The 24773-nt window shown below is 43.0% G+C and overlaps 1 protein-coding gene across 1 annotated transcript in view; it reads right to left on the reverse strand.

Moving 5' to 3' along the window:
- Window positions 1-824: 824 nt before the first annotated feature.
- FAM180A (family with sequence similarity 180 member A) overlaps window positions 825-24773 on the reverse strand; it is a 30294-nt gene continuing 6345 nt past the window's right edge. Inside the window, exons 2-3 of the mRNA XM_074144273.1 lie at window positions 2183-2283; window positions 825-1166 (exon numbers count right to left, since the gene is read on the reverse strand). Coding sequence (XP_074000374.1) covers window positions 825-1166; window positions 2183-2283 — 443 coding nt within the window. The remainder of the gene's footprint in view (window positions 1167-2182; window positions 2284-24773) is intronic.

Genomic DNA, 24773 nt, shown 5'->3' on the forward strand with positions numbered 1-24773 from the left:
CAGGAAAAAATGTGTCATTGTTAAATTAAACAGGGCCTTTGTCTCGCCTTTGACTCTGCTGAGGACAAATACATGTTCCCTTCAAAAAAAAACAAGGAGCAGAAGCAAAGTCATGTGCAAATAATGAAAGAATCATTGCAGACAGCTTGGGAGGGTGGCTCTAGGTAAGCAGTGAATATGTTCACAGGCATTGTTTGCTGCTCATATTCACAATGCCCTTTGTCTTCTGCAAATGTTATTGGAATTAAAATCTGGCTCAGCCAAATGAAGTGAATCAGACAGTGCTTATTTACAAGAATATTTGGAATGAATAATATTTGGCATAATTCCTGAAGGCTGACAGTTATGAAACCACTTTCTTTTACAGAGGGCCTTTGCATCTCTTTATCATTTATATTCTTTTACTGGCCGGGCAAAATATGAACTTGATTCCCCAGCTAGAAAAGCAACTTTCTTCAGCAAACACTCATAGGTATGTGAGCATAAGCATAATATACTTATGTATTGCTTATAGGAAACCCACAGGATGAAACAAGGGCATGTCTGTCTGGGATGTACACCAGACTCCCTTCTTTGCCTGTCACAGAATGTGCCTCCAAGCCAGCACAAAAATTGAATTCCCAGGACTGAAGATAACATTTTTCCCCATTTAACATGGAACTATAAAGTGGATTCCACAAGAGGGAGCTAGAAAACAAATAATCTCAATAAACTGTCATGAAGCAGGCTATTAAACTCTTTACAAAATAAAGTGGAGGACGTGCTACATGTGTCCCTTATCAACCAGAAAAGGTGGCTGAGTTGCTGTTGCATCAAGTCTCCCACTATGATGGCTCTTTGTTGTATGGGAACATCAAGTCATGCTTCAGGGCTTTGTAAAGACTGACAAAGGATTCAGCCCAAGCGTCTTTTTGGTGCCCCTGGGACTGAGCAGCCCTGTAGGCCGTGTAGACCATGGTCAGCACTGTCCTTTCAAAGTCTTCTTTCTTGAGGACCCTTGGGTAGGAAGACAGCCTGCTACTCAGCCTACGGATCTCTGTGATGCTCTTGGGGATGATCTCATTGCAGATGGTGTCAAACTCAGCAGCCTTCCTCAGTGAAGCGAGCTCCTCATCTTTGATGGAGATCCTCTGACTTTTGTCAATGTCAAGCTCAGCTAAAAGAAACTGGTACAAAATCAGAACACAGAAAGCTATTTATCTTCTCCAGGAGACTCTAGGCAGAGCAAATGTGAATTAACAACATGTCCTTAGGTGTTTACTTTAGGTCACATGGAGAAAAAACTCTTATTGCACTGGCTGGAGGTGGGGCAGACGAGGAAGTCTCTATGTGAATGTTGGACTCCTGTGCTACCTACCTGGGAAATTAGAGACAGGCTATGGGGAAAGGAGAGAGGCAAAGGGAAAAGCAGGTAGTCTTCTGTTGTCCAAAACAGGTATGGATTGCTGCTGGTGCCACATAGGTATTAAAGAGGTGGAGGCAGCAGCACAGCTGGGAAAGGCCGCTTGTCCTGCCAGAGATAGTAGTGGTGGCCCAGCTCTGTGTGAGAGAGTGCAACAGTGGCTTCCCAGCCCACCTCCCCTGGTTGGACATCCAATCACAGTTTCTCAAGTTGTGGGATAGATAGGTAGATTTGACCCATGCACTTCTTTAGGTGAGCCACTTTCCCTTAGCTAACCATATGACACTGTTCCAGGCTGTGCATTACATCTGCAGTCTCCACTGCTGGGAAAGAGAGGACTGGAATAATTTTGAAGTGAAACAGTCATGCCATTGGGATTACTTTGCAATGACTGATACTCATGGCTTTAATGATTTGAACAAATAATTTGGGGCTGACACTTGCATCAAAAAATTTAAACACATTGTGTTATTAATACATAACTGTTCTGGAAGAAAGTTGCTTTCAGTGGAATGCCATTTGCTCTGGTTTTCACTTTGCCTGTCAATGAGCTAGAACCCATGTTTGAGCTACTGCAAGCAATTGCTACCTGCTTAAGTGCTGAAAAAGCTGAGTTTGTCATATATATGCCTGCTCCCTCCCTTCTGGTGAGCTATTACATAGTCACCAATGGATTTACTGCTGGGATGACTAAAAGACAGCTAATGGATAGCCACACTATGGACAGTAACCCCGGTTTTGGTTAGGGATTAAGGTACCATCTGCTCCCATATACTGAACCTCATAAAGCAGGACCACATCTTCCAGCGAGTTTTGTAGCACTGGGTTAAGGAAGACAGCTGAGGACCTCTTGAATCGCTGAGCAGCTGGGAAAAGCATAGCTGGAAAATAATAATGGGAAAAGAGAAGTTCCATAGAGTGGCAAACACTGAACAGAGGAAGCACTTTTCAATACTAGATTCAAACAAAAAACTACCTGTTGCAAAGACTTAGTGTACAGTATGACTTCTCACTGTGAATAAAATGGGCAGCATGGACTGCTTTGACCATAATCTACTAGGGATGGAGGTTAGCTGTTTGTCCTGTATCTATAGAGTGTCTAACACAGAATGGTATATCATTCGAGCCTGGGACTCTGAGGTGCAGCCACAGTGTAAGGAATAATAATGGTAACTGCAACATCAACATTGTCTGAAATACATGTTCTTCTTCTGGCTGTGCAAGGGGAAATCAATACTGACCCTCAACACAGCCTACTTTTTTCAGGCCATTCTCCTACTAACACACATCTAAGACCCTACATTTCCCCTGGTTTCGGCTGTCTAAAAGTTGATCTCTCCTTAGTTGATAGAGACAACTGCTCCAGAGAGTAGATCACCTCATCTGTCCTGGGCATATATGTCTGGAAGGAGTGACTCACCCTTTGGAGATGTCTATGACTATTCATTGACCCTGTTACCAGCTTAGACAAGACAGCTACGTTCAATGAGGTGAATCGGAATTTATTATGACTTCAATACTTCACAGTGTTATTTGGGGAGGGACCCTTTATCAGGGAGTGTAGCGATAGGATGAGAGGTAACAGTTTTAAACTGAAAGAGGGGAGATTTAGATTAGATATCAGGAAGAAATTCTTTACTGTGAGGGTGGTGAGACACTGGAACATGTTGCCCAGAGAAGTTGTGGATGCCCCATTCCTGGAAATGCTGAAGACCAGGCTGGATGGGTCTTTGAGCAACATGCTCTAGTGGGAGGTGTCCCTTCCCATGGCAGGGGGGGTTTGAACTCAGTGATCTTTAAGGTCCCTTCCTGAACCATTCTATGATTCTCTGATAACTACAAACAACAAACTGTGCTATGATCAGGTATTTATTTATTTGCCACTGTGAAGTGTACTACAGATACTCAGGGAAATGAGACAGAAAACATAAGCGTAGACCCTGAACTCGGCACCCCAGTGAGGAAGAGCATTTGTGGAATCAATGACCTGTACAGTCTGGAGAATAGAAAACATCTGATGCTACATTACAGACCACCTAAATACTTTGAGTTACTAACTAGGTTACTACCCAGGTAACTAGGTACTATTAAAAGGTGTAGGTTCCTTTCAGAGCAGAGGGGAAAATCCATGTTTTGTTTCATATTATGTGTACATGATTTAGGTGTTGATGTTTAGGTAACCATAGTTTGGACTTGTTGGGCTTTTTCTAATAAACAGGAACAGGAAGTTTTTTATAAAAGCTGTGTTTGTGTGACTATTGGTGCCTTTCATCATAAACTTCACTTCTCAACTGTAACTGTTGCTTACCAATAGATAAATTTGGAAACCAGTTACAAAAAGGAAAACAAATCACCGGGCATAGACTCTGTAGCCTACATTCAGTCCTGTTTCCTAGGCCTTTGCCAACTGTTGACTTTGTTAATGATATTTAAGTTCAAGTAATGCAAGGAGAAAGAAACCAGGTCCTCGGAGACTGTGTTAATTAGTACCTTTACTGTCTACCATAAAGAAAATTAATTGGGATAATACTGGTATGAAGTAATTCATGTTTGACCCAGCAAAGAGTGTTTGGGCCTTGAATTAGCTAGGGAATATAGTATAGGTAAAATAGTTTGTTGAATTGCAATAAACATAGTGCAGCTGGATTCTACTAACTGTAAATACATCCTGCAGTGATGGGTTTCAGGTATTTTGGTAAGCCACCTTCAGAGCTAGGTGCTTCCTATTGGATCTATGTGAGTTTAGATCAAAAGTTGTTTAAATAACCAAATAGTACTTGCAGAGTATGTGAGTAAAAGCCTGAAAGAATGAATGCACCAAGTAAAAGACCAGAGGTGTTGAAAAGGACATGATCTCTGCAGTAGCCTTTCCCCAACATGATGTCTTTACCACCAGAGCAACTTGTCTGGCCTAGCTGAGGAGGTGATGAATTTGGAAAAGGTCACAAGCTGCCTGCAGGTTCTGCTCTGAAAGAGTGTTTGCCTGGCTGACCACTGGCAACCAGGCTATAGCCACTTTCTGCTGCTGCTCCATCACTTGTTATTCATCCCTCTTGCTCAGAGCTTTGCTGAGACACACTGGAGCTATTCCATCTTTTGCTCTTGGCAATTCAAGAATGCAATTGAGTTCATGTGAAGCACTTGAAACTTCAAGCACTAATTGCTGAGTAATTAAAACTTTTATTACTGGGCAATTAAAACTCTAATTACTAAGCAGCTGGCAGAAATCCAGTCGATAATGATGACAATTCATTTTTATCTCTTTTAGATGCCCTTTCAGTGGAAACAGCCTCAGAGTTCAGATTACCTCTACGTATGCAGATGGTTTACATCTCAAATATTCCCTGAGCCATGGAAAAGGTGTCTATGACATCTTGCTTCAGTGCTGTCATGCTTATTGTCATCACACTGGTTGCTTTTAGCTGTCAGGCGAAGTGCAGATTCCTACCAAGGAATCTGTTAGGATTAGTTAGGAGTTAGGAGTCATCAGATTCAGCCCATCACCACTCACCCAGAAAAGCCTCAATGAAAGGCTCACACAAAAATGAATGCTGTATTATCAATTTAATACTGACCCACTTGTTGACTCACAGGTAGCAGCTCAAAAAGCAGCTGGGTTTTTCTACCCAACTCTTTCCAGGATGACAGGGAATAGATTAGGAGATTCAAAGGGACAAGAGCCTTAGCTGCTATATTGTGAGAAATTTGTACGCATACCAGAAACACGCCATGTTCTGTAGGGACCAGGCTAGCACTGATTCCCTGATCTCATTATCTTGTTCTCAAAACATAACAAACTTTGTTACAGTTCGTAGAGACTCTACTCAGAAACTCTTTCAGACCTCATTTGTATTTGTCATGGTGATCTGATTTTCCTGGTCCACATTTTATTTCAGTCCTTCCCTTTCTCTCTTCCTGCATAGTACTCAAATCCTCCCACTGTCACTCCCTCCACAGTCCTCTCCATGAATTCCTGAGTTCCTCTGAGATTGTGTGAGCATTCAGAGCAATCATTCTCTGATTTTCGTTACGCTGACTTAACACACATGTAAGTTAAACACAAAACCTGAGGTAGAGAGAAATTTGCATCCAGTTTCTGCATTTAGTGATAGCAAATTCCACTTGAAACTTTTCTGCTGACTTTACTTCTTCCTGCATTTACTTCCATCTCTGACATGAGTTAGCTAGGCAGTATCAAAGAACAGCAGAGGAGTATTGCTGTGACTTAACATCTCATTATTATTTTCTTTCCCAAGGGAGTTCTCTGTAAACCTATCAAGCAATTATTTCACAGTAAGATGCAGAGCAATGTGCACATTCTATGGTGATGTTGCAGCCAATTAATTTCAATGGCAGTAGCCGTGAATGTCCGAGGAGCAAAGATCCCTAACCAGTATTGACAGAGAAAGTCCAATCTAGTGATCTCTCAAGTCAGTGAGGAGACTCCTATTGATTTATTGTTTTTACTTCTCTTACAAATGTGTCAAGGCATCTCCAATGGAGATGTGGGTGTTTCTGTCCTAAGGGCTGAACAGTCACAGAACAAGAAGTTTATGATCCACAGAGATGAGGCAGGAAAAATAAGGTTTTTATTATCTTTACTAAAAACATTTTCTATTATATATCTGTGTACTACCAGGCTCATCCTCTTACACATTCCTTCTTCAGAGGGGCCTTAGGAGTGCTCCCTGATCTGCCCCACCTTGCTGTCCACTGAGGCCTCAGGGCTGGAGGTGTATGGGAGAAACCTGCCTTAGTTGAGCCACCTGCTCCCAGCCTCCCTGCCCGACCCTGAACAGCCTCATCCTGTGCCCTGGAGTGCACCACTGCTTGTGCCTGAAGATGGTGGGCAGCCAACAAGTCTAGTACTAAGACTAGCTGAAAGTACCCATCAAAATGTGGTCGGGTGCCTGTTTTCTGCACCTCTCACTGCAGGAGTCCATTCAGTCTCCTATGGCTCTGTTGACTCAACTCCACTTCTCCTTAAGGACTACTTTGGGTTTTAAACTAAAGATGCAGCAGTGTTTGCCAATTTGTTGGCCTGCTTCTATTTAGTCCACGACAGTTTAAAAATTTCTTTACAGTTTAAACATCATGTCACATCTGAGGCTGACAATAGCTTTACTTTGAAGATGCTTTCATCTTTGTTAAGAACTGTGCCAGAATTTTCTGGAGGACCTCATTAGCCACGTGATAAGTATTTGTGATACTCTCATAGCTTTTCCATGTGGTTTCACTGGTGAGGGTACAGATGTTTGGTTTTGCCTTCCAGTCCACACTCCTGCTTTTGAATTCCCAGTTGCTGCCTGTGATGTGCTTGCTCAATAAGTACAGAGCATAGCTGCAGGAGTGCTCAATTATTTGTGCATCACCAATGCCCTTTTCTTCTTCTACGAAAAGATATGAAGCCAAGAGCATGAATCAGGCCCTGTGCAGGCCATCGCTCCAAAGCACGTACAGCTCCCCGGGTCTCCAGGACATGAACACAGTTAAACTGGGGTCATGACTCAGTAGGAATTATTTTTATTGACTTCAGGGACATGGAAAAGAGCTATCTCATTGCTTCAGTGGGACCCTTTCATGAAGGTCAAGAGGAGCAGAGGAACAAGAAGGACTTGTGGGCCAAACCCCCTCACTCCCTGCAAGCAAAGCAAAGGAGAGTTGTCTGTCGGCGTAGGGAAAAGCAGTAGCCCAGCTGGAGTTGTCCTATAAGCCAAATTTGGTCAGCAGGCTGCCAGTTTGTCCTCCTGTCTTAGATTACTAAGGTCTGACTCTAAAGAAACTCATGAAAATAATTTCTTTGGGTATCACTGGCTTTCTGGGACCAGTCCCCTACTTCTGGGAGTGTAAGGCAGGGAGCGGTTGCACAGGTAGCAGGAGATCTTGTTCAGTCATGGACCTAAAAAGGAAAAGCGATCTCTGGAACTCCTTTATGTATTTGTCAGCAGTTGTAGCAGGGATTAATTGGGCTCTGCAAAATCATATCCTTTCAAACCACTACAGCCATCTTTTTATTGCAAGCTCACGACCACTCCTAAGTAGTGAGAAACTGCTACAAGATCAGCAGTACATCCAGCTTGATCCCTCACAGCAAAAGTTGCCCTTTCCTGCTCAAAGATTTTGAAGCCAGGACTCCTGGACCTCAATAGAAGGAAGTTAATGCATCCCTAATTATGATGACAGCAATTTCTCCCTATTTGGCTTTATCTTATTAGTAAAGCAGGCAATAAAAATGTTTTTCAGTTGTTCAGTGCTCTGGGTACATTTGTACATGGAAACAAATATGTATATTGCTCCTGAAATGAAAGGAAAGGAAAACGTAAAACTTTATAGGTCATTGTTCATGAGGGCATGGTAAAGTATGGAAAACATTTTTTTTTATAAATTCATTGGCGATTGTTGTTTTATTCTGTCCTAAAGCAAGCACAGAGAAACAGAACATTTGAATTATACTCCAGTGGTGGAGTTTTTCCCTAGCCTAAACATCATATGCATAGAAAAGCAAATAAAAAATTTTTGTGCCCATGCTCAGCCTTTTTTTTTTTATGCCAGCTTCTGCAACAGTCAAAAAAGCCATCTCCTGGGCCAGATGCATAACCCTTTTAAACTTGCTGTTATTCAGCTTGGAGCATATGCTGGTTCCACTGGTGAGCTGGAAATTTTCCTTGTGTCACGACATTTTTCTCTAACCTGCCTGGAATTTGCACTAAATGGATCTCAGCACACCTAGAGGCTCCTGTCAAGGGAAAACATATGTTGACAACTTGAAAACAGATTTTCTCACTAGCACTGACTTCTTTGAAAGATGAAGATGATTCTTCAAGATGAATTCAAGCATTTTTTAAAGCAACTGAACTCAGCATTGTCCATGAGGTGATTGTATAGGCAGATACAGCAACCATTATAATGCCATGCAAAAATTATGACTGATCTAGGCTGGCTGAACCTCTTTTGTTGCAAAGACTGCTAGGAAGTTCCTAGAAGTCATTGTTACTTTGGATCTCAAGGCAAATGCCTGAAATGCTCACAAGAGGATTTTCTTTAACAGCATACAGGAAGCATAGTTTTGAACTCAAACTCTACACTTCTCCTTCATCATGCACTGCAAAAAAGAAGACACAAGTCTCAAATTTTGCATATCCTTGATAAAGGCTTTTTGTTTCATATTCCTCTTTGATTACCTTGCTCATGAGGGTTTACAATCAGACCAGAAGTATATTTTATACCTAAAGTTTTGTTTTTGTCAGACATGTCTTTGGTGGATCCTTGTACTGAGTTGTTCCACTACTGGAGTAACAATTCACTATCCCCAATTTACTGCTTCAGGCTAACTGTGAAAGACCTGTCCTTACCTTTACCTGCAGCTGAAGTCACTAAATATTTTACTGCCCTGAGCAACTACCTGCTTTGCAGTAGATCTTGGTACCAGAAGCATTGCGTCCTCTGGGGTGAAGTGATGTTGACCTATGAAAGGTGTGTGTTAGCAGTGAAAGTAGGAACGTAAATCACAAAAAGTGCAGTATTAATAAGTGATTAATAGGTTTCATGCATAGTAATTCCACCCTTCTTTACTTCTTGTCCTGCACTTGCCTCATCCCCAGAAAGATGCATGTTCACCACCTGCAATGTGTTTATGCTGCCCTGGGCCTGCAAGAGCTGCCAGGGCAGAACCTGAGCTTTGGCTGGACAGCCCTGCAATGGAGTGTGCTCAGGTATAGCTCCTCTATGCTTCCTGACTTTTTGCTTTTCTGTATCACAACTGCTATATTAGAAATGATTGAACACTTTGCCCTAGCACAGGAGAAATGGAAAGAGCAGGAAGCTGGAGAACAAATAAGAAAAATAAAATAAGGTAAACACACACACACACAAACTAGAAAGAAATTAAAACCACTGCAGTGCTATAGGCTAGCTTCTGAAACTTGTATCTGGAATTGCAGTTAGCTCCCATGACAACAAGGGCAATGCAAAGGCTTGTGCATTCCAACTTTAATACATTTAAATCTCCATTATTGGGATATTAAATCCCAATGCCCCTTAGAAGAACACAGCAGTGAGAAGGTGAAGACATTTTAATTACAAACCAACATGAACTAACACATTTTTAAAAGCAGCTACCAAGAGAATTTGCCTCTTTCTACTTTCAGCTCCATATTCTTCCTCTCTTAGCTCGTAAGACTGAGATTAATAGTGGCAATGGTCTGTCTTTATTCCTGCCTGTTGGTTAAAAGTGAAAATAGATATTTGTTTCTTCCTTAGTTATAAAAAGAATAGAATCATAGAACCATAGAATGGTTCGGTTTGGAAGGAACCTTAAAGATCATGTAGTTCCGAATCCCCTGCTGTGGGTAGGGACAACTTCCACTAGACCAGATTACTCAAAGTTCCATATAATATATCTAATAATATCTAATCTAAATCTATCCTCTTTTAGTTTAAAACCATTACCCCTCATTCTATTGCCACAATCCCTGATAAAGAGTCCCTCCCCATCTGTCCTGTAGGCCTCCTTTAAATACTGGAAGGCTGCTATAAGGTCTCCCCCGAGCCTTTTCTTCTCCAGGCTGAACAACCCCAACTCTCTCAGCCTGTCTTCATAGGAGAGGTGCTCCAGCCCTCTGATCATCTTTGTAGCCCTCCTCTGGACTCACTCCAACAGTTCCATGTCCTTCTTATGTTGGGGGCCCAGAGTTGGACGCAGTACTCCAGGTGGGGTCTCAGGAGAGCAGAGTAGGGGTGTAGAATCACCTCTCTCAACCTGCTGGCCACGCTTCTTTTGATGCAGCCTAGGATGCGGCTGGCTTTCTGGGCTACCAGTGCACATTGCTGGCTCATGTTAAGCTTCTCATCCACCAACACCCACAAGTCCTTCTCCTCAGGGCTGCTTTCTAGCCATTCTCCACCCAGCCTGTATTTGTGCTGGGACTGCTGTGGCACAGGTGCAGGACCTTGCACTTGGCATGGTTGAACTTCATGAGTTTCACATGGGCCCACCTTTCAAGCCTGTCCAGGTCCCTTTAGATGGCATCCCTTCCCTCCAGCGTGTTGACTGCACACACAGCTTGGTGTCATTGGCAAACTTGCTGAGGGTGCACTAAATCCCACTGTCCATGTCTCCAACAAAGATGTCAAACAGCCCTGGTCCCAGTACTGACCCCTGAGAAATGCCACTCATCACTTGTTTCCACTTGAACATTGAGCCATTGGCTGCAACTCTTTGAGTGCAACCATCCAGCCTATTCCTTATCCACTGAGTGATTCACCTGTCAAATCCATGTCTCTCCAATTTAGAGACAAGGATATCGTCTGGGACAGTGTCAAATGTTTTGCACAAGTCCAGGTAGATGATGTCAGTTGCTCTTCACTTATCCACCAACACTGTAACCCCATCACAGAAGGTCACCAAATTTGTCAGACACAATTTTCCCTCAGTGAAGACATGTTGGCTGTCATGTATCACCCCCTTATTTTCCATGCCTTAGCATAGTTTCCAGGAGGATCTGCTCAATGATCTTACTGGGCACAGAGCAAAGACTGACTGGCTTGTAATTCCCTACATCTTCCTTTTTTCCCTTTTTAAAGATAGAGCTTATATTTCCCCTTTTCCAGTCAGTGGGAACTTCACCAGACTGCCACAACTTCTCAAATATGATGGATAGTGGCTTAGCAACTTCACCTGCCAGTTCCCTCAGGAACGATGGATGCATCTCATCAGGTCCCATGGATTTGTGCATCTTCAGGTTCCTTAGATGGTCTCAAACCTGATCTTCTCCTACAGTGGAAGGTTGTTCATTCTGCCAGTCCCTGCCTTTGCCTTCTGTGACTTGGGTGGTGTGGCTAGAGCACTTGCCAGTGAAGACTGAGGCAAAAAAGTTGTTGAGCACCTCAGCCTTCTCTATACCCAGGGTAACCAGGTCTCCTGTTTCCTTCTGGAGAGGTCCCACAATTTCCCTAGTCTTCCTTTTAGCACTGATGCACCTGCAGAAACTTTTCTTGTTGTCCTTGATGTCCCTGGCCAGATTTAATTCTCTCTGGGCTTTAGCTTTCCTAACCTGACCCCTGGCTGCTAGGACAATTTCTCTACATTCCTCCCAGGCTACCTGTCCTTGCTTCCACCCTCTGTAGGCTTCCTTTTTCTGTTTGAGTTTGTCCGGGAGCTTCTTGTTCATCCATGCAGGCCTGCTGGTGGTTTTACCTGACTTCCTCTTTGTTGGGATGCATCGTTCCTGAGCTTGGAGGAGGTGATCCTTCAATATTAATCGGCTTTCTTGGGCCCCTCTTTCCTCCAGGGCTTTAGCCCTTGGTACTCTACCAGGCAGATCCCTGAAAGAGGCCAAAGTCTGCTCTCCTGAAATCCAGGGTAGTGAGCTTACTGTGCACTCTCCTTGCTGCTGCAAGAATCTTGAAATCCACCATTTCATGGTCACTGCAGCCAAAGCTGCCCTTGAACTTCACATTCCCTACCAACCCCTCCTTGTTAGCGATAACAAGATCCAGCATGGCACCTCTTCTCATTGGCTCCTCTATCACTTGGAGAAGGAAGTTATCATGAACACATTTCAGGAACCTCCTGGATTGCTTATGTTCTGCTATGTTATCCCTGCAACAGATATTGGGGTGGTTGAAGTTCCCCATAAGGAGCAGGATTTGTGAACATGAGGCTACTCCTATCTGTCTAGAGAGATCCTCATCCCCTCGGTCTTCCTGGTTAGGTGACATGTAGCAGACCCACAGTGTAATGTCCTCTGTCCCCACCCTCATTTTAATCCTGACCCATAAACTCTCAGTTGGCTGGTTAAAAGAAAAAAGCTCCATCTTGAAAGTCTAAGTTTTGTTAATAAGGATGTAGGAAGTAGATCTCCCTACAAAAGCTGTCAACAAGCAACATTGTTCTTAGAAAAAAAATCAGTTTAAACCACTTAGAGTTAATAACAAATTGTATTCAATTTCTTAGTTCATCACATAATCAGTTTTTTCAAAGTTACCTTTTACTAATTTACCTTCTTTTTAAGAAACACACATATTTTGAAAGGGTGTCTGAGTTCCATAAAACAGAACCCACTCAAACCTAGACTTCTGTGCTTCATAAATGTCCTGAGAGGTGTTAGATTAGATTAACATGCAACAATTTCTATATAAAAACTAGAGTGGTAATAGCCTTTCTAGCTACTTGACATGAGTAAGAAATGTAAAGATGTATTAGAAGGACCAAAAAAGCCTTATGTTTACAGAAATGGATATTGCTAGAGGAAGAAATGGTGCATCTGAGCCTGTGTTTGTGAGAAGCAGAGGATATTTTTTCTTTTATGATTTAGGTAAAATGATTTCACAGATATGACTAGCATCAACCAACTAAAATGGACTGAGAATTTATTCCCTCAGATGGAGTTTCCATTATGCTGCATTTTCACCTGTTCCCAGCCTGGAACAAAGTATGCCATGTTATTTACTCTTCCCTTGGTCATAAGGAGGGGCTCCGCACCTGGAATTATTTATCCTCACAAAAAAAGACGCAATCATCCAAGAGAGGCCTTTTATATCCTGGAGTAAAGATGCTGCAGAAGGCATGGAGAGGGAAAAAATGCACACAGAGAAACTGAAGGAAGGAAGAAGTGAGTGAAATATGTTGTTATCCTTCAGTTTGCTGCCATGTTACCAGGAATTGGGGATAGGCTATGGTGGGCTCTATACGTGTGAAGGGCAGCAATAAAGAAAGGAAGTATCAACCCTGTTCCACCGGTTTAATGCAGAGGCAATAAGCAAAACCACAGGAAATTTCAAGCAGAGTTGGGAAATGAACCAGTGCTTTATACCCCTGTCTTCATTGCAGGGTCACCTCTCCTTCCCTCTCTGTGTTGCTCACAGCAGCCCTTATGCAAGGGGAAGACACAAAATAGTCTTAATTAAACACATTTGAAAATGTTGCTTACAAATGAACAAGTGAAGGGATATAATGATGATCCAATCTACTTCCATTTCTCTCAGGAAGGAGCAGAGAAAGGAAGGAAAGAGGGAGGGGAGAAATACAGCCAGGTGTTGGTCTTTTGGTGCTGAGCCATGGCGAAGGACCCTAGGAGCAGAGTGAAGTGGATGACTCTCCTCTTGGACAATGGAACAAGAGCAATGGAAATCAGTGCTTGGCTTCATGGTAAAAGACAGAGCTGCAGCATCTCCAAGAGCATCATGCTATTGCTGCTCTGAAAAGAAAGCTCTTCAAAACCAAGTCTCTCCCTTCAGTTCTCTGCCTTTTTCATATTAACATCACGGAGCCCAGAGGGGTGGGCTCAAGCCCTGCAACACATCCCAGGTATGTATTTACGCTGAGGCACTGAGCACAGAGGAGAGGTGTCCAGTAGTTAAGAATGGCCTTTTTACATTGTGTTGTACTTTCTTTTTCAGTCAGGCTTCCTTGGTTTCCTGACAGGCAAAGGCAATTGAGTAGCTAGGGTTTTGCTGAGGCTGAGTGAAACACAGATGCAGCTGCAAGGGACAGTCCAGTGCACCTGACCCCAGTCCCTCCTTCCCTTTGTGATGACACCGCTTTGTGTGGCCACACAGTGAGCCAAGCCAGGGATCTGTCTGGTCATGAATGAAGGGAAAAAGCAAACCAAAAAAAGTGGTAGATTTTAGCTGTCTCACTCCCCATCACAGTTGCTACACCAGCAGTGTTTCTACGTGTGAGAAATTCCAAATGCAAGTGTGGTCCAACTGCTTTTAGGACATTTGGTGGTGATTCCAGTTTTCAGATGATGTAAGGATGGATGTCAGCCCTGGTTAGGAAAAGCAGAAGCCCTTCATCATGCCTGCACACCCTTGATCTAACCATCAAGCTCATGGGCTCCTTTTGGTGTATGGCCACCTCAACTGGTGTAGTCATTGCTCCTGCTAAAGGTGAGGATTGGTTGCAGGACTACTAGCTGCCAAACACTTCTTTCCCTTCTATGCTTAGATCTCTCTGAACTTTTAAAAGGGAAAATTCAACCGGCACAAAGAATATCTATAGTTTATTCCAAGACTGGATGGTGAGAAAGGAATCAAAGGTCTCAGCAGGAGCGGTGTGAATTTTATTTCATTGTCATGAATGACAGCTTAAATTCTTCAGTCCATGTATTAACTTGCAATTGATGAGTTCTGTAGAAGGTATATTGAGAGAGTAGGAACAATATCATGTACTTTATAGAAACAAGCAATACTATGTAGATTTTGAAGCTCTCTTTGAAATTACCTTGCCTTTTTAGCTGAGAGAATGGTAATGCCCTACTACACACTAACAAAAGAATTAGCAGATTTCCATCTCATGATGTCTTCCAGTTCCATCTGTCTGCCTTTTCAGAAAATATGCACTAATGAAACACAATGCATTGGATTTGTTGAAAGGGACGCTACATGAAATTCTGTGCAGATGGCCAAATTGAAAAAATATGCAGCCATTCTGACTTTAAAATCTACAGCCATATAATCTGCAGATTAAGAAAATAATGAATGTTTCTTGTTATGGCTGATTAATTTTCCTGTGCTAAATTACCCTATAGGAACTGTTCCACTGAGATCATGAAGCTGTTAGTTGAAGTGAAAAAAAAAACACCCTGGACCCTGGAATTATTCACTTAAGCCATTTCTGAATAGTTTCAGCTAGCAAGTAAATTTAAGTGTTTGATGGTGGATCTAGGAACGGTTATTGAACTGATAACAAACTATTTATTATTCATATCAATATCGCAGCTTAAAACTGAGGAAGAATAAACATTATATTGACTATTTCTTCTCCCTCAGATTAGAAATAACCAGAATTGTCTTCCACTTTCCTTCAAATCCCTATCTGAGTTGAAATAAATTGTTAGGAGGAGAATATATAAATCTCAGTTTTCTGCTTCCTCTGTTCTGGGATTTCACTTGTTCTTCAAAAGCAGGGAAACCCCAGCTGCCTTTCCAGCTGCTCATTGAGCTCCAAATGTCAGTGCACCTGCTGTTTTTCTTAATGACATGAATATGTTCTAGATGGAGAAAGAGTATAAATCAGCCTTTCCCAATAAACAAAAAGCAGGAGGATATTGGTCCTATTTGTGAGGAAATGAGTTATTTCTGGAGACAATGCCTTTTCAAAACATTGTATGTTTTCTAGGAGTGACAATAAAGACAAGAAGTCTGAGAAAGTAACCCAGAGCTGAAGACGGATTTAGTTATGTTTCTGAACTGGACTGGTACAGCTGTTTTTCCACCTGAGCAGAACATGAAGGGTGAAAAGCTGTGCTGTATCCCTGGGTAAGAGGCATGGGAACCACATCTCTCTCCTGGAGCAGTGAGTGAGGGTCACCACGAGAAGGCATCTGTTCTGTTAAGTTCACACCTGCATGAATGTCTGGGCCCCATTGTGTTAATTTCTGCATCTGCATGAAAATAATACTGAAAAACTAATGGAATTCAAATATAAGTATCTTACAAAGTCTAATCGGTGGATTTCAATGTGTGCAGATGCAATGATGGGCCAAGACAATCTCCGTGATATTGCTGGAAAGATAGCAACGAAATCTGAAAGATGAATGCAAAATGGATTATTTTTAGAACTGCCTTCCCCACTCTACAAACACACACATGGGATTTCCGTTTTATAAAGCTGTCATTTTTCCACTGTTCCTTCATGCTCTCCGAAAATCTGACTCTTCCTAGGTCTTTCAGGTTTCACAATCTGCTGAAATAAAGCTGAGACTGGCATACAACTGGATTCACCATTAAATACAGAGAGCCCTGCCAGAACCTTGAGTATTGCAAATTGCTGAAGGCAGCTGGACACTGTGGATGAAGTCCTCAGATGACCTGAGCTGGCACCACCAGCCCCATGGTGCTGCTCTGCGGGCAGCTAGGTCACAGAGAGCCCTGTGCTATGAAAGGCACGCTTGGGATCAGAGGGAAGAGGAGAAGGTTAGATTCAGGCTTACTGAAATCTTACAGCCAACAAAATAACCCAAATATCTCATTTTCTGAGAAGTGGGACCTGAAAAGCACAAAATGCTGACAGTTGCTCTTGAAATTGATGGAAATTCAAAACCCAACATCTTTCACTGCTGCAGTTCTTACTCCTACAGATGCCATCTCTCAATGGCTCCCAGTCCAAGAGGACTCTGCCAATTTGCCTCTTGTATTTGATTCAGTGCTATTAATGGCATCCTGGCTTGTATTAGAAATAGCGTGACCAGCAGAAGCAGGGAGGTGATTGTCCCCCTGTACTCAGCACTGGTGAGGCCACACCTCGAGTATTGTGTCCAGTTTTGGGCACCTCAATACAAAAGAGATATCGAGGTGCTGGAGCGAGTTCAGAGGAGGGCAACGAAGCTGGTGAAGGGCCTGGAAAACAAATCATATGAAGAGCAGTTGAAGGAGCTGGGACTGTTTAGTATGAGGAAGAGGAGGCTGAGGGGAGACCTCATCACTCTCTTCAACTACTTGAAAGGACACTGTAGAGAGGTTGGTGCTGGTCTCTTCGCACAGGTAACTAATGACAGAACAAGAGGGAATGGCTTCAAGCTCCAACAGGGTAGGTTTAGACTGAACATTAGGAAAGAATTTTTCACAGAAAGAGTGGTCGGGCATTGGAATAGGCTGCCCAGGGAGGTGGTTGAGTCACCATCCCTGGATGTGTTTAAGAGACGTTTAGATGTGGTGTTGGGGGATATGATATAGGGGAAAACTTTGTAGTGTAGGGTAGGTGGTTGGACTCGATGATCCCAAGGGTCTCTTCCAACCTGGACGATTCTATGATTCTATGATTCTATTCTTCCTTACCATGTATTATTTTCTTCTGGAGTCCTTTGAGCTGAACTTGTAAAATAGATTCTGGCTTACAGGAAAATAGTCTAAGTAAATATTTAAGGAAAAAATGTTAATGACCTCATGCTCTAAACTTAGGAAGAATAAATTTGGAGAAAAGGAGGAAGACTTGATTTCCAGTGAAAACCTCTAACACGTTGCTGACTGAAACCAGCTGGGTTTATTCTTTGATTTAACTCCTCTGTTAGTGGGGACTGGTAAAGAAGACATTATTTCTGTGGAGAAGCACTTTAGATAAGATGCTGTGATACTCACATTGTAAACTTCGACCTGTCTTTTCCTGGATTTGAGCTTTCTTCTTACTAATTCGAACACTCTGAAACTTGCATAATGAAAAGTTTTTATTTAGAAAAGTTTTTACCAGCATATATACAGTCCGTGAGTTGTTATTATAGGCTGCTAATGAAAAATCTTTTTGGTCAATCTGACATCTGTTGTCTTGTGCCTAGATAAGCACTCCTTGCAAAAACTAGACTTCATTGTGTGATAATTCTGCATGACAGGTCTTCCTCAGCTTGGCAGTGATGATGATCTCCCAGGTAAGCTTATAGAGATCATCTGATTATGAACATGTGATTGACATTCATCTTACATCATCTTTACATGACTTCCTTTTGTCATATTAGGGGAATTTTATTACTTATCTTTGGCCTATAGGTAAGAAGTAATCATTGTCTGAGATACTGGAGCATGCTAATACAACAAACTAATAATTTACAGGGGTAGATTGGCATTTAGCATGGCTGAAAAATTAGGCAGGGACTACTTGTCACCCTATTTATACTTCTAAATGCTAGCCCCAGTAATCCTTAAGTTCTGTTTTGATCTCTAAGCAGTGTGCAGATATTGAGGGTTAATCAGAATGCAAACTAGCTTGTCATGTTTTAGATCCCCAGACACACTGGATTAGTGGTTGTTACGCATTGCATTGGGTTAAAGAGAGAGGTTGGCCTGAGTGCTCCAGTTTGTTGTGAAAGGGACACTCAGAAGGCGATTTATAACTTTGTTTAAATTGTGCATGCACTACTTTGTCAACAAAAGCACCTACAAGGAAGTGCTCTGGGCTTTGAAAACAACTAAGTAAACCACAATATATTCAAGTAGCTGTTCCATGCTGAATTGCAGTGAAAAGGACTAGCACTCTTTTCCACCTCAGTGGGCAGACATTCAGGGGGTGCTGAGGTCCACCCTAAGGTTGAGCAGCATTCATATACAGAGGAGTTAGGGGAAATACATTTGCTACTTTAACAGTTTATGTCTTGTTTGGCAGCATGAACTCAACCAGGAGTTAAAAGCTCCTGAGGGACATCATAGATGGGTCTGAAAAGCCAGCTGGACACTATACACACTTCCATCTTTCATCATGTAAACAGAAAGGAGGGAGGGGTATAACGAATGTAAGACATGTGATGAGTTGGTTACATTTGCCTTACTGACAAATTTGTGCAATTAGAAACTGAGCTCTTTGCCTTGATGGTGATATTTTACTTATGAGTCCCCATATGTTCTTTTGGAGGATATGTGTGCACATGTTGTTCAGCTTTGGAGTTCACCTCAGCTGGACCATGCTGGCTGTGAGCAGCATGCACAGCGATTAAGGCTGACATAACCGGATGCATGCTGGGTTGATGGTCTGTGGCACACACAGTTAGTCTTCGGGGTTTGAAGGGCATCCAGAAGTTCCCAGCAAGTGTCCAAGAGCCCGCTCCCTAAATAGACTTTCTGGCTAGAAAAGGAGTGTCTTTCTAGGGAAAGACAATCTCTTATGGCATCCCTAACACTTAGCTATTTACCAGGCAGATTCTTTAAAGACAGACCAGCTGCAGCCCACAGCACTTTCCCTGCTGTGAAATATAGCACCATGGCAAGACAAGCCCCTAATCTGTGTGACTGCCAGCTTGTGACTGCCTCATCTTTCTCAGTGCCATTGCTAAAAATCTAAATCTCCCGCTCAGCTCTCCGCATTCCTGGAGAATTCCCTCAATCAACAGCATGCAGCATTGCCCAGACCTCAGCCAGGTGGCAGCTGTCTTCCCTCTGTGCAGCAGGGCTGGTTTTAGGGAGAGATGAGGCACAGTGCGAGCCAGGGACCTGGTACAGGAAGGCAGGAAGGTCAGATAACGCAGCTAAAAAACCTGAGCATGGGCCAGAAAGCAGGTTTTGGCTGTTACTGATGTTTGACTGAGGATACCTGGTGTCTGTGGTCCATTCATGAAAACTGGGGTCCTCTGAGCTAAGCTCAGACACCATGCTGCCTGTTTGTTTCACCCTGGCTTCTCCCAGCCATCCTGTGTGGAAGCAGGGCCACATCATCATCCTCCTTCTCCTGGGGAGTCCAGCATGGCGGTCATACACTGCCCTTTGCCACTTGAGCTTAACTGTATCTGAATTTTTTTGATTGTATCTAATTCCTGTTATGGGACAACCCAGTATGGAAAAATCTTTGGGTACTTTTCTATCCTTACATCATTGTGAGTACCCAACCAAGCTTTAGATTTGCTAAATACAAGTCAAGGTAGGCCAGCCCCTTTGAGTTCTGTTTAGTAAAAACTCTGGTGGTAGAAAGCAACAAAACAAGCCATATATACGTTTTTATCATTAGACTTATTACCTTCCAAAACTTTCTGCCAAACTGGCATGGCAATCCAGAAAACCAGAAGTTGCTATGACTATGACAAATGAAAGGTTTCACTTAACACGTCATACTATATTAGGATGTCTGCAAGTAGTGTTTAACTGGAAATTGAGTTTGTTCAATGCCAAGTCATGAACAATTGCAGTAAATAAAAAGGCAGCATGCCTTAAATGTCTTTTATTTTAGGAGGGGGCTTAAGACACAGACAATTCCTTCAGACATAAAATCTGTGTTTAATAAATAAATTCAATAAACATTTATTTTGTGTTTCTTCAGAGCCAGACATAAACAAAAATGTAATGTCATGGCTGTGAGCATTATGAAAACCAGGGAGGAAACTGCGGGCTTGCAGAACTTGGTCCATTCCTCCAGGGACTGACAGGGAGAAACAGGTACTTGTACAGCTGTGGCACTGCTAATATGACTGGTGTTAATGGGAAAGCTTGATAGTATTAATGGGAAACGCTGTAGCGTTTGCTCATAGCCTTGTAAAAGAGCAAATTTCTTGCCACTTCCATGGAATGAAACAGGCTGTTTCTTGGGAAGTGGGAAGAGACTTTTCATAGATACATAGTTTAGAAAGCTCAAAGGGAGGCAAAAGCCAAAACAAAACAGAAATGTGCAGAGACCTCGACATATTGCTGATTCAGTAGCAGTAACTTTGGCTTTTATACTGTGACTGGTGCTGAAGTGCCCAGACTAGTGTATCTCAGTATCCTGGTGCGCTGAGAGACTGGTGGGGATGAGGCAAGCGTGAGTCCTGCTTACATGAGAAAAAGGCAGTGCCAGCGCCAGAGAAATGCAACCATAAGCCTGAGAAACAGACAGATAAGATGAGGACCAGCTGTGACAGATGGACATCTTCTGAAGGGTGGGTTCAAATGGGAATGCATACCATGCTGACAAGGGAGTGAATTCTACCCTAATCTTAAACATATGTGTGCTTAAACTTTCCCATCCACATTTATCACCTTTTCTCCACACTTTTCCTTTCTCTTCCTCTTTTCCTCTCATTCATACCAGTCCCTTCCATTTGCCGTTTTTACCTGCAGCTTTTTTCTATTCTTTCTCAGCATCTCTGCCTTTTGCCTTTGCCTCTTATCTCCCTCTCTGTGGTTCAAATAAGCCCTGTAGATTGGAAAGTCTGTACTCTTTCCAAGAGAGAGAAGAGATTAAAAGCATCGGCTCCACTTGGGGCATGCCACCCCCTGCCAAATAGATGGACAGGATGAAATCTTGGTGTTCTGGCTCGCAGCAGATATCCACATCCAGTCTGGTGCAGTTAACTCTCTTCACATTTACGCAAAACCTAACCAAAGTGTTCTGCTTCCCCAGTGCCGGGGTGGTGGGTGATGCAGGCATCACAGAAGACCTTGTGCATTTGGGTCTCTAACACAAGACTGCGGCTCAGCATTGCCCTTCCACTGTCTCATTTCCTCCCAAATATCCTCTGAGCTTTGAATAACTTATTTTTCCCTTTCTCAGTGACTTTTTTTCAGCTACCCACCTGGCTCCTCCCAAGCGGAGAGAGACTCAGCGAGTTTGGAGCCCGCCTTTTGGCTGGTGATCTGTTTCCCTGTGGCTGGAGAGGAATTTCCAGAGGACGAGTGGTATGCATGCTGATCTCAGGGGAACTGGGGAGCTGCCAAATCTAACCGGCAAACTGGGCCAGGAAAGGCCCCACATACGCTTTCACCAGAAGAAAGGAATGTTTGTGGAAACTGGAAATAGTGGAGCATATTTAACTCTGCTCCTCTCCTCCTCACATTCTTCTTCGTCGCAACCCTAGCACTGAGTTCACCCTGACTCAAGCACCATGATAATGAGACAAGAGGAGCCAGGTTATTGCTGCAGCCTGGAGCACCTCAGGGGGGATAAAAAGAGTTACCAGCTAAGAGTTAGCCACTGAGTAGGCAAGGGAGCCCTGTGACTTGTGGTGCAGACTCAGTCTAGTTTAATGTGTCTGTATTAGCAAGTATGCTGTGGGAGATATATCATAAAGCTACCATAGCAATAGCCAAATAAAACAGGGTTTCAGGGTAATGAGAGACACAGGGACAATGGAAGCATACAGGATCCCTTCCTCTGCTTTTTTTCCTTCCAGTGGGAGAGAAAACCTCATAGATGACTGTCCCTTTGGGGACTTTTGTCTATGTGTCTCCCTACAAGTGTTATTTGCCGCTTGTCCTCAAGTTGCCTTTTTTTTTTTTAATTTATTTTTGTAATGCTTTGATATGTTTCCTCCTCTGCTTCCCACCATCAGCTATCCATGTAGCTGACTTGCATGAGCTTCACCCATGCCAGCATCATTTTGCTGAAAGCACTTTAACCGACAAATAATGCATTTGGGCTGGAAGCTCTTAATCAGGGTTACTACAGGAGACCAAATTCCACATAATAAATGAGATTGTGACCACACTCCGGAGAGGGGCAAAGCTCCCACTGACTTCAGCGGTGCTGGTTTTCACATTTCAGTGCTTTAAAAGTTAAAGCAAGGAGCTGACTGGTTTGCCCGCTTCAAACCAAGACACTTGCCCAGCTCCCTGTTTTGCTGCAGCCAGGTCCGTGTACCCAGCTAGCTTCTCTGCGTCTTGGATGGACTCAGCTCCCTACAGCAGAGCCACTGGGGTACAGAGGGAGAATGGATGATTTTGCAAAGCCCCGGTTCAGGATGGGTGCAGGCTGTGTACGCGGGCAAGCACCAGTGTTCATCTCCAGCATCCTAGGCTGGCCCTTTGGGTCCTGCCCTGCCTTGAACCCCAGCACAGGCATTGCGTGCAAAGTTAATTGCTTCACTACTCAGTGCTTTACCTCAGCAATTTACATCTTGCCTGTCACCGTTTAAGAGATCAGAGCCTCTTCAGCCTGATGATGTTCATTAAGACCTGCTGACTTTCCTTTCAATGACATTGTACTATTCAGCGTTTCTGAGAGGATTTCTTTCTGCCTGAGAAGTCCTAATGCTTTTGCAGAATTTGGCATGATCTACCCCAAGAAAACAAGAAAAGCACTTTATGATTCAGAAACAGAATAAATAAAAAAATCACTACTATTAACAACATACAAGACAACACGCACACAGTCATCCTGAAGAGACCTGGGGCAAGTGTTTTAATTACTCTTTGCCCCACAATTAAAAGGGATGTTTATCTTTCCACTCCTTAATTACACTGAAGGTTCTTTGGAGAGGGAAAGAATTTTTTTAACTGTGTGTTTGCATAATGCCAGGTACCAGTGGAGTCCCTGGGCCCAGCAGTCAAGGTAATCGGGGGGGACTCACAGAATGCTCTACTGTCTTTACATGTGTACATGAGTTATTTCATTTGTAACAGAGCTGCTTCCCTTGGCTTAACAGCATGCATTAAGAGCAGTGAGGCAGTTGTTAAAGGTAAGGTGAAGGGAACTATTTCCATGTGAAAGTGTAATGAAGGATCTGAATGGCAGGAGATGCTTCTGAGCTGGACTTTGGTTGGGACACGAGGACCCTTGTGCAAACTGATCTGGAACCCATGACAGTTCTATATCGGGGACTAAGGCTGATAGATGGGACACTACGGCATACAGGAATCCCCCCAAAATGACCAAATTAGCAGCAAATGTCTTACTGAGTTGCCAGTCCTCAGTACTTGGATAGAACTGGGATCAGTGAGAAAATTCTACTGGTAGTACTTTCAGCTCATAGTTCTCACTTAGTCTGGCACATATCAAAGAGAAAACAGCTTTATGTCATGTGTCTTCCTCTTGTTGCTTACCCAGATTTCCTCAACATTGTGTAGCTCCTTTCTCTTTTTAACTTTTGATTCTGCCAGCCAGTTTATGGCTGTGTGAGCTGTAAGCTTTAGCCATTTTTTGGCTATGTCCTGTGGTGAAAAGAGCCTCAGAATCACTTAGACCCTTCTTTGCTAACAGTATGACTGCTTTTATAGAGTACAATATCCATCTGTGATCTAAACTAAAATGTGGAAGCTTCTATAATCTATCCTCCCTCCAATCTCATCACAATTTAGCATTATTGCCCTAGAAGAGATTATAAACTTTGATTTTTTTAAGCATCCTTTGTATGTCTTTCAGTTTCAGATATCCACTGTGAATTCTGATTCAGGGATCATCCTCCATGCAGGTTAAATTAATTAAGTCTGCCCCTGAAGGAGCATCTGGGGAATCAGGACATGCTAGAAAGGATTTTGATTACAGTCACAGCCCTACCCTACTAGATATTTGTCCTATGCAGGTTAAATCCATTCAGAGACTGTTATAATCTAGCTATCTTTCAGAACACTGAGCATCTTTCCTGGATACCAATAACTAACCCATTTTCCGCCCCTTCTTCAGTCCTTTCCCTGCTATTCCTGCAATAGCACTTTGTTTAATAGCTTCAGACTGACACTGCAGCTGATGCCCAAGGGATCTGCCACAGGGAATGGGATAGCCACGTCTGTGCCGCACAGCATTGCATAGGGTGGAGATGTCAGAGCCAGAAGCAGTGTGGCCATATCAGTGTAGCCCTGGGTCCAACCAGGTGATCCCTGTTGAAGGGCACAGCTCACTGGCTTGGGCACATGCCATGAACATGACTATCACCCTGCTGGGACAGCAGCTACAGTCCCTGCACTGTCCTGTGATGTGCAAGGCAGGCAGCTTGCCTCGGCTCTGCGTCTGTGATCTCTGCTCCACACCCCATTGTGCAGATATTCTAATTGCCTCCTTAGTTCATTAATTCTTAAATATATTCCAGACCTGCTTGAAAACCTATTTTGGTTTTTGCTTTCTTCTAATTTCCTAACAGGCAGAAAATATTCATCTAATGCCTCCTTCCTGCTACTTACAGTGTAGGAAAATTTGGTTTTTAGGGATCTATTTTTAGGTCTATGACTTACATTTATACTCATTTCTTATACAGCTCTTTGCAAA

This window comes from Numenius arquata, chromosome 2 (genome assembly GCF_964106895.1).
Source record: "Numenius arquata chromosome 2, bNumArq3.hap1.1, whole genome shotgun sequence".
In the NCBI taxonomy this organism is placed as follows: Eukaryota; Metazoa; Chordata; class Aves; order Charadriiformes; family Scolopacidae; genus Numenius; species Numenius arquata.